Below are 11,104 nucleotides of genomic sequence, written 5' to 3' on the forward strand. Positions count from 1 at the left end.
AAAATATATTATTATCAAAACAATTTATTTAAATAAATCCATTGAGATTTATATTTATTTAAATATAACAATATATAACTTAGGGCAATTTACGTTAGTAAATTGTTTAATCCCCAATATTACGCAAATGCATTGTTTCCAAATTTAATACGCAAATGCGTTGTTTCACTAATTTCTATAAACCGCTACTTACAGGTGTGCATAAACTGCTACAACCAGCCGCGGTTTATGTGTGTGAGTGTGTGAGTGTAAACCGTTACTGGCAGTAACGGTTTACGTGTGTGTGTGTATGAGTGTAAACCGCTACTGCCAGTAGCGGTTTACGTGTATGTGTGTGTGTATAAACCGCTACTGGCAGTAGCGGTTTACGTGTGTTGCGTTGCCTATATAAACCGTGGTTGTAGCCGCGGATTATGCATTTAGATGGTTTGTGGAGTTTTTTAGAGAGAGGAAATTCTAGAGAGAGGTCAGAGCAAGTTGTGAGCGGGTCCGAGGTATCTCAGCGGCGACATCTGGCCAGTTATCATGGCAGGCAAGACTCTGTACCGACTGAACGGTGTTGCGCATATTGCCGGTTCTATTGGTGACGAGGTTAGTTAACATTTATTTTTTTTCTAGGCTTTGCATATGTTAGTCAGAAAAATGGTAGGTTAGGTAGACGAACTAGAATTTATAGATTATTCCCTCTAGTTTGAAATTAGGCTTCGCATGCTAGGATATTACTTCACTGGTTAGGGAAAGGGATAGCTGACGTTAGTGAATTATTTTAGTTTGGTTAGGGTATTTGTATGATATGAAGTTTTAAATTTTAAAGCTTTATAGTATTTTAACATTTCTGGCTGTTATTTATTAAAGTGTGGATGTTGTTATTTTTCCTATTGTGACTAGGGAAATTTTTTATTTTTTACCTAGGAGAATCTGTTGATGGTTTAATATATTTGTATCCAGTTAGTTATGGCAAATTTTTTAAGGATAGGAGAATTTAATTGGACTCTGTATATCTTTCTTGTTCTGTGCAGCCCACTAGGTGTATATATAGTGTGAGACGGCAACAGAATATGCCCTTGCATGATAGGATCATCCCGTATTTAGAGAGGGCTGGATTGTACCATTTGGCCAGGCTAAACAGCGAATGGTTCTGGTTGGATGAGCCACTGGTTAGTGCGTTCGTTGAGAGGTGGCGTCCTGAGACGCATACGTTCCACCTGCCTTTCGGAGAATGCACAGTGACATTGCAGGACGTGACATTCCAGCTAGGGCTGCCTGTGGATGGTGAGGCTGTGAGTGGTTGCCTTGGTGAGTTTGAGACATACATGGAGGGTGGCCGACCAGCTTGGGAGTGGTTTGAGGACCTATTTGGTGAGCGCCCTCCACCGAATAAGGTCAAGTAGATGACAGTACACTTTACATGGTTTCGCGATAGGTTTAGGGTGCTACCAGCAGATGCGAGTGAGGAGACTGTCCGCATCTACGCACGGGCCTACATCATGATGCTGTTATCGACTCAGTTATTTGGGGACAAGAGTGCAAACCGGGTACATATATATACGGTGGTTGCCATTTGTGGCAAACCTTGATGACATGGGGAGGTATAGCTGGGGGTCGGCCGCTCTGGCATGGCTGTACCGATGCATGTGTCGGGTAGCGAATAGAAATGTGACTAATCTTGCGGGCCCGCTCCAGTTGCTACAGAGTTGGATATTCTGGCGGTTTCCGTCTTTGAGGCCGGAAGGGTTTGAGGCTTTCTCTTTCCCGCTGGCATCCAGGTATGTGTTATGTTTTTTTACTGTTAACAAATTTCTTTGGCGTTTTTATGGTAGTTTGTGTCTCATATGACTTAAATTTAGGTGGTCTGCCTACTTACCTCCTAACGATGGAAAGGAGTAGAGAGTCATAAGGTATCGGCTTGCATTGGATCGATTGACCGCTCGTGATGTAAGTTTTATAGCAGTTAGAGTTTTTGTTTTTGCTTCGCTATCTAAATGTGACTAGATATATACTTGTTCTTGTAATGTATGATGAGTTTTGAAATTTCAGATTGTATGGGAGCCCTACTCCGCACTTGATGTACTTGCCATTGTCCATCCAGAGATACTTACAGAGGAGCATAGTCGCCTATGGCGAGCGGTGACCAGTTTGATATACTTTGTGGTCATCGAGTGACATCAAGTTGATAGGGTTGTTCCACAGTGGCATTAGGTATAGTTGTGCCATAGAGGTGTGTTCCATCGATGCTAACGAGCGGCTTACAGTGGCGGAATGCCTCAATACACGGAGGGAATGTCCAAAACATCCGATGAAAGTAGACTCTATCTTCATCAACTTGGGCACCCACCCTAACCGGGGACGTCTTGAGTAGAGCAACAGAACCTTCCATCGTGCATGAGACCCCAAGGATCCACCGAGGCAGATCAGCATATGACTCCTCCCAATCACCATATATTTGCGCTACTGCCTTCTGTTTCGCCAACCACACCTTCCGATAACTAGGCCGGAATCCATAAGTCGCCTCCGTTGCCTCTTGCAACACCTTGATCGACACCGACGCATCAGCTCGAACCAACGGATAGATTCTCGCACAAATCACATGATAATCAAGCTGCTTGTGGTCGCTTGATATCGATGTGGCCATACACGTGTGCGGACCGTTGTACCTCCTAACTTCCCATGTGCTCTTCTTTTTCCGCATGACTATCCGAATCAACCACGTGCACCCGTTACCAAACTCTTCATCTTCCTTGGTATTTCAGATTGTCGGACTCCATAACCTTGTACTCAAATCTACGCCGAATACTGTAATCTTTTACACTCAACACGGCTTCCTCTTTACTCTGGAAAGATTGGCCAATCTGAAATTCAGTCATAGGTGTCCCATCATGCATGCCCTGCCCATCGAATGTTGCATCTACATTCTGCTGTTGGCCGACGACTTCCAAGTTCAAAGAAGAGAGGTGGGGAGGGTACTCTTGTGTTGCAGAACCGGAACCTCCATGGGCTGAACGTCCACCTCTTGGAATATCATCATCACTATCCCCACCAATATCGACAGGCTCCACATCTAAATCATCGTCAAACAGTGCATTCTCAACTCGATCCGGTCCGGCATCGCATTCAAAATCAGGAATAACATGACCAATATATGCATGAACAGCCCCAGCACGTTCGGGCTCCGCATTCGGAACGGCCACTGCTACCACAGGCATCGATGTTGGTGCACCACCAGCTGGGGTCGACTGAGGATTAGGTGCCGATGCTCCCGAGCTATCCACACTATCTTCCAACTTCGCAAACAGCTCAGTTATCCTCACCTCCGGAAAACTGCGCCTGCAGTGAAACAAGACCTGCAAGTCTTCATCCGACCCGATCACGAAGGTCTCATATCGCACACCAGTTGAGACAACGTCAATGGGAATCTTGTAAAATAATTTTTTTACCCACTTCGTCCCACATGTACCGAGCTTTCGTAATATGCTTTGCTTAATCTTGGCCAACGTATTCGACGATCGGATAAAAACACTAAGTGGTTCTCTATCTGTGAATTTTACACCGTGCCTTTTGCTCTTTTGAATTTTTCCAGAGCAGTGAACCAGAGCCAAACTATCCTCCCCCTCCATTTGTGAATAACACTCTACCTCTCCACATTTGGCCCCTCTATGGTTTATATAGGCAGCCCCATTCAGCCCATCACACGTAAACCGCTACTGGCAGTAGCGGTTTACACACACACACACACACACACACACACACACGTAAACTGCTACTGCCAGTAGCGGTTTACACACACACACGCACGTAAACCGCTGCTGCCAGTAGCGGTTTACACTCACACACACACGCACGTAAACCGCTGCTGGCAGCAGCGGTTTACACTCACACACTCACACACGTAAACCGCTAATGCCAGTAGCGGTTTACATAAAATAGTGAAACAATGCATTTGCGTATTGAATTTGAAAACAATGTATTTGCGTAATATTGGGGGTCAAACAATTTAGATGCGTAAATTGCCCTATAACTTATTATATGCCTGTCTTATTTTATTTTTATGTAAATTGAGTTGGCTAATAACGGTTTATCATTTGACTATAAACCACAAAATTTCTATTGCGATTTATAAAGAGTAGCATCTAGATATAAATAGCAAAATTCCTACCATAGTTTATGAAGAGCAGTATTTGTACATAAACTACGAGACTTCTATTACCATCTGTGAAAGTTGTAAACTCTATATATACAAATTGAAGATAATTGTCAAAAAGAGAATCATTTTCACATTGTCTAGTGAGGAGGATAGTTTTTTAGTATTAGTGTATTGCTTTAGAAAATTCATTAAAATAAAAGAGAACAAAAAACTCTTAAGTATATTTGTTTAGTTATCGAAAACATTGTCAGATCAAAGATTAATACTTTAATTATTTTTAAAATAAATAATTAACAGATAAAAGACGAATACATGCATGCACAAAAAATTAAATTGGTATCTATTAGAAAAAAAAGACTAACATCTGAATTATTTATAAATTAATAACTCACAATTAAAAGAGTAACACATGAATTACGGAAAAAAAAAACTAAATTCGTTCTAATCAAATTTTAATAGATAGATCACTAACATTTAAATTATTTATAAATTAAATACTTCACAGATAAAAGTCTAACATATCAATTAACTAAAAAATTAATTCAATACTAATTAATTTTAACGGATAAATTACTAATACATAAATTATTTATAAAAATAAATAATTCAAAAACAAAAGACTAACACATTAATTAACAAAAAAATTAAACTGGTACTAATCAAATTTTATCAGATAATCACTAACACCTAAACTATTTATAAACTACATACTTTACAGATAAAAGTCTAACACATCAATTAACTAAAAAATTAATTTGGTATTAATCAAATTTTAAGAGATAAATCACTAACATCTTCAAATTCTTTATAAAAATACCAAAACCACACATCAAAGTGACATAACATATCAACGAAACAGCAAACAACTAACATATAAAGAGAACAACCTATAAACAACTAACCTCTTCATTGATGTTTCCAGCCATGTGAGCAATGTCGTTCAATCGGTACAAACGATTTTGTTCTTCCATGACTCCAACTTGTCAGAATATCGATGCCAAGTGATTCTCTCTCAAATCCTCTCAAATCAAAAACTCAAATATTAGAGAATGGAATCCGTCTCTGCGTATCACGTTTTATGTATAAATGTTGGGCTTCATAAATCGATATGTACAAATGCTGCTCTTCATAAGCTGTGGTAGGGGTCTCACCGTTTATGGCCAAATAATAAATTATAGTTAACAACTGCGGTATACATAAAAATGAAATAGGATAGACGTGTAATAAGATTGAGATTGTTGTATTTGCATAAATATAAATTTTAATTATTTTATTTAAGTAAATTGTCTTTATTTTTCATGTTTGTCTGAAATTTTAAAATTTAATTGTCATGAATAGCATATTATTATTTTCTTTTTTACCAAAGACAACAGTGAAGAGAATATAAATAATTCAAATTCAGGACAAAAGCAAAAGGAGCAGATGGAGGTATTCCAAGAAAATCACATAAGTGATAGTTTATTAAACATAAGCTTGCTAATAAGAAAAGGGAAAGTGCCGAAAAGTTAGGGTAGTATGCTTGTTCCATTTTGTCTGAAGGAGTGGAAAAGCTTCAAAGCTGCCTCCAATGTCTCTTTCAATGGCACATTCTTCTGTTCAAACACCTAAAGGTTCCTAGCCAACCAATTTTGTCAACAATAAGAGCTGTGAACCTGAGTTTGTTTTTTCTGTCCTTTGTTGCACCACATTCTCCTTCAACCTCAGTCACTATTAATGAAATTGAGTGCATAATTGAGAAGGGAGGTAGCTGAGCAGAGAGCTTTTTTTTTTCAGACTCTTCTTGTCTCCGAACAAGATATCATAAAATGGTTGATTGATTCACAACCATTATAGCAGCGAGAACATTCTGGGTTTGTGGAAGAAAACCTTACATTGAGATTGATCATCACCGGTAGGGCTTCGTAGAACGCCTTCTAGGAAAAAAGGTAGATTTTAAGTTCTCAAAGTTAGGACCAGAGTTGGGGATTTCTCATTATGTCCGGACAATAATCAACTGAAACATAGTAAAAATGGTAAGATATGTTATATCCCAATGCTACATCATATTTGTTTGTCTTGTTGAGGCACCATTGTAATTCATCTTTTTTACCTGCAGGATTAACAGCCAATATTTTGTTTGCAATTTTAGGAGGAAAAAGACTATGAATCAAGTTCTGGTGCCATGTTCGTGGGTTAAGCATGAGTCCTTTCACCCAAAAGACCGAGTGATTCTGAGACTGGATAGATTGAGTCCAATTAATGCAAAAAGAGAAAGGTGGTGGCAGCCAGGGATCCCTAAAAACTTTGATATCGCAACCACCACGTACTTTCCAGTTCAAGCCTTTCTCTACAACTCAACAGCCTTCCAGAGTACTACACCATCCCCAAGAAGGTAAGCTTCCAACTTCTGCTGTTAGTGCATTTCTATACCTGAAATATTTTCCCTTTAACATTCTGCTCAGTAGAAAATTAGATTGCGTAGCTAGTCTCCAAAATTGTTTTCCAATAGCGCTAGGTTCTGATCACGTAGGTCCTTCAAACCAAGCGCTCTTCTTTTTTGCTCCGCGTCATCTTATCCCAACTAACTCAGACCATACGTCTCTTTGTCCCCTGCTTCCCCCACTAAAACTGAGTGAACATGCTATGAATTTCAGACAAGATAGTATTTGGAAGTCTAAAACAGGACAGTGTATAAATAGGAATAGCTTTGCCAACTGCTTTGATGAGAACATGTTTTCCCGCGTTAGATAGAACATTATGTTTTCAACCCATAAGATTCTTTTGTACCCTTTCCTTGATTGAGTTGAAAGTAGCTTTTTTGGATTTATTGATGATATAAGGGAGGCCTAAGTACTTATCATGCACGCCAATATGTGATATATTCAGCCGAGCTGCCAGTGAAATCCTAATCGTGTTGGAAGTATTGTTGCTAAAGAAGATTACTGATTTTTCTATATTGACCTTTTGACCACTAAAGCATTCATATTCAGACAATAGGTCGAGAATTCCGTCGCATGACTCACCAGACGCTTTGTAGAAAAGAACGGAGTCGTCAGCAAAAAGGAGGTGATTGATAGTAGGGCATCGTCTGCTAATCTATAATCATTGAATATCCCTGTTTTGTTTCATCTTGTGTAGCAAGAAGGAAAGACCTTCTGCAAAGAAAAGGAAAAGATATGGGGATAGAGGGTTTCCTTGTTAGATACCTCTAGTTCGTTTAAAAAAATCATATGGTTGACCTTCCACAACAACAGAATAAAAAATAGTTGTGATCAATTCTCGTATCGAGTTAATCTATCTAGTCCCAAAACCAAGCTTCTCCAAAATGAACCACAAAAACTTCCACTCTACTTGGTCATAAACCTTGCTCATGTCTAAGTTGATTGCCATTTCAGTTTGGAGACCTGTCTTTTTGTTTTTCAGATAGTGCATACATTCATGCCCAATCAAAATGTTATCATAAATAAGCCTTCCCTTAAGAAAGACGCTCTGATTAGGGCTAGTTAAGATATTCATACAACTTTGCAGCTGGTGCACTAGGATTTTAGATATGATTTAATAAAAAACTGTAGACGAGCTAATTGGTCTAACCTGGGTTATGTTATTCGCATCAGGTATTTTGGGAATGAGACAAATATTTGTGTAGTTGAAACCTTTTAGTATGTGGCCTCCATCAAAGAAGATGTTAACTGCTCTGAACACATCCCCTCCTACTACTCCCCAGAAAAATTGAAAAAACTTTGCTGTCATTCCATCTTTCCTTGGAGCGCTTTGGGGGTAGATGCTAAAAGTTGCTCTCTTGACCTCTTCCATAGAGACTAGTCTATAAAGCCTCCGGTTCATAGAAGCTGTAACCTTTGGCTCAAAGTCAGCCAAGAAGGGTTTCGGGTCTGCTTGGATGGAAGAGAAGAAAATCTTTCTATAATAATCTTCAGCCACTGCTGCTATGGCCGAATTAGTTGTTGCCATTCCTCTACTCCTTTCAACTAGCCTCCAAATCTTATTCCTTTGATTTTTTGTTTTGAATTTTTGATAGAAGAAGCGAGTGTTTTTGTCACCTTCTTCTAGCCATTTAATTATATATTTCTCCTTCTGTAAACTCCGCATAATTAACGAATAATTAGTTAACAAATTAATTATTAATTAAAGAAATTAAAAAAATAGAATTTTATAGTTTAATGAGGTAGAATTAATTAAAATATAAATTTTGACACTAATTTTAAAGAATTTGGCCCAAAATTGGGCCGAATCGAACGAACGGAGCCCGAACCAGGCCCATGGCCCAACCCAAGCCTCATTAAACAAAATGAACTCAGCATCTTCTTCCTCCCTCATAAGCTATTCACGTTGCACAAAGAAAAGGGGAGGAGGAAGGATTAATATGAATGCACCGAAGCTCCGAAGCTCCCCCATGGCCCAACCGAAGCTCCAATCGCCACACCGTTTGTGGCCACACGACCACCGCATCAAGTTCTACGAACCCATCGGAACAATTTCATAGGTAAGCCTCATTCTCTTTCTCAGCTTCTCATCCCCTAAAATTTGAAATTCAATGAACAATTATGTTAAAATTTGTGTAATTTCAATATTTAGGTCGAATTAACTTGCGGGTATTGTCGGGTCTAGCTCACTTGAGCTGTGAGTCCGGTAAGCACCCTCAAACCGTTTTGTGTAATGTTGAATTAGTGAACTCCATATTGATTATAGTGATAATTTTGATGTTATATTGAAATTGGTTATTTGGTGGTAGTCAAGATTGAGAAAGTGGAGCTTGGATTGAACTTTGGTGGCTAGAAGGTATGTTTAGTGAGATTTTGGAGTCTTGAAAGCTTGGAAAATGCTAAATTATGAGGTGTTCCGGGCATTAGGAGGAACCGGCCAAGGTATGGTTTCGGTTTCTCGTAATTAAAATATAATGTGTTGTGAAAATTTAGGCTAGATGACTTAGGATAGGTTGAATCATGTATTGGTGCATATTATGTCAAATTGGTCTGGAATGGTTGGGTTGATGATTTTTGGCATGAGAAAGTTGATGGGGGAGAAATAATGCATTTTTGTGGTGCTTGATGATGTATAGGTATATAAGTTGATGATTTTGTATGATGTTGTCTTAGTATGAATTATTGAGTAAAGTGATTACAATTATGAATTAGTGTATTGTGGAGTAAATGAGGAGTGTTGAAGAATGATTGAATCTGGTTTATGCGGATTTGGTAAGTTTTAAAGGGTTTGAGATTGAAATATTTTGAAAGTTGAGGTTTGGTAATTTTTGAGAAAAACTTAATTTTTGACCAACTTTGGTGGGGAATAATTCGGCCTTTATACCTTCGATTTTTATCAAACTTATCTAGAATGAAAATTTGGTCCGAGAGGTTTACACCGTTCAAAGAACAGATGAAAAATATTTTAAAACGAAAAAGTTATGCACGTTCAAAGTTTGGTGTGCAAAACAGGAATTCTGGACATAGCAGCTTTTTCATCTTCTGCTATGCACGCGTACGCGAGGGGACACACGACGCAGCCATTGGGCACTGTCCAAAGGCTCCGCGTACACGGCAGTTTGGCACGTACGTGGAAGTGGGATTTTTCACGGTTGTGTACGCGGCCATATGGCACGTGACGCGGGAAACACTCTCGGTTTGAGGGGCTCACGTATGCGGACTAATGACGCATACGCGAAAGTGTCCATAATTGCTTCCTGAGTACGCGAGCAGGGTGCCACGTATGCGAACCCCTTTTTTTTTTGAAATATGAATTTTTGCTTTTTAAACCATTCCTCTAGCTTTCAAAACCTTTGTAACTCTTGTTTAAAGCCTGGTAGGTGAATTTTGGGTAGTGGAGTACGGTTAGGACTGCTAAAAAAGATAACTTGTTAGTGAAGAAAGAGGTAAAGTGGATAATGATGAGTAAGGAAGTGCTGTGATGAATATATGCTGTGATTGATGATTGATTTCATGATGTGTATTGATATGATAATTGATATTGACGAATATGTGGCTTATGCACTTCAAACTATCTGAGATACAGGTTTTCCTGGGTGGATGCAGTGGCTTGCCACCACTTGCTCCAAGTTGAGACCTGATACACTGTTGACCCTATGTCGCAAGATGTGGCCGGACACTTTAACACCCCGAAAATTCCCCCAACGAGTTGAATTCATTTATGATTGAGAAAAAGCTATGCATAGACTTTTGGGGATGTGCGCATGGGGGACTGTCCAGGGTTTAGCAGCCGGACATGTCGGGTTGATTTGATAACTGACAGATGAGACTCATCAGTCATAGGGCAGACATACATCATATGCATACGTCTGTTTGCTTTGGTTTGCATTATTGGGTTTGCGTAATTGATATTCATGCTTAACTACTATATGTTCTGTTTGCTGTATCTGTAAACTACATGTGTTTTCTTTGTATGCATTGTTTGTCTGTGTAATTGAGATGTCCCTTATCTGGAGGAGGAGGAGTGACGAAGGGAGTTCCACCGGTGTTTCAGAGGATTGGAGGAAAGGCGAAGATTTTAGGGGTTAAGTTAGAATTGAGATAGAATCAATAATCTTTAAATACCTTACCCTATTTATGGTTTTCAATTTTAGTTTTAAGTTTGAATCTATTGTCGGAAGTTCTAGGATCGCCTTTGACTTTTCTGGGTCTTTACATATTAGTTATGTGGGCACCGTTACCATGTTGAGAACCTCCGGTTCTCACCCCATACATATTTTGTGGTTTTCAAATGCAGGACATGAGGCACCTCGTTGAGGCATACTGGGAGCTTCTGAAAGCGAAGAACTTTTGTGTTTTGGGACTCTATTTTGGTTTTGATGTATATATAGATACTCGTATATCTCCACTATATATGTATATTTTGTTTTATCCCTCTTAGAGGTTGACTTGGAGAAACAGGTTCTGTAAATAGTATTTTGGGTTTCTCATGTATATATGTATATATGCTCTGGCTGGTTTTAACTTAATGACCCGAGTCAGA

At 39.1% G+C, this 11,104-nt stretch overlaps 1 protein-coding gene across 1 annotated transcript; it reads right to left on the minus strand.

Annotated features, from left to right (window-relative positions):
• On the minus strand, nt 2,730-3,614 carry LOC107606843. The gene has a single exon (XM_016308857.1). The coding sequence runs from the start codon at nt 3,612-3,614 to the stop codon at nt 2,730-2,732; it is 885 nt and encodes a 294-aa protein (XP_016164343.1).

Source organism: Arachis ipaensis, chromosome B07 (assembly GCF_000816755.2).
Source record: "Arachis ipaensis cultivar K30076 chromosome B07, Araip1.1, whole genome shotgun sequence".
Taxonomy (NCBI): domain Eukaryota; kingdom Viridiplantae; phylum Streptophyta; class Magnoliopsida; order Fabales; family Fabaceae; genus Arachis; species Arachis ipaensis.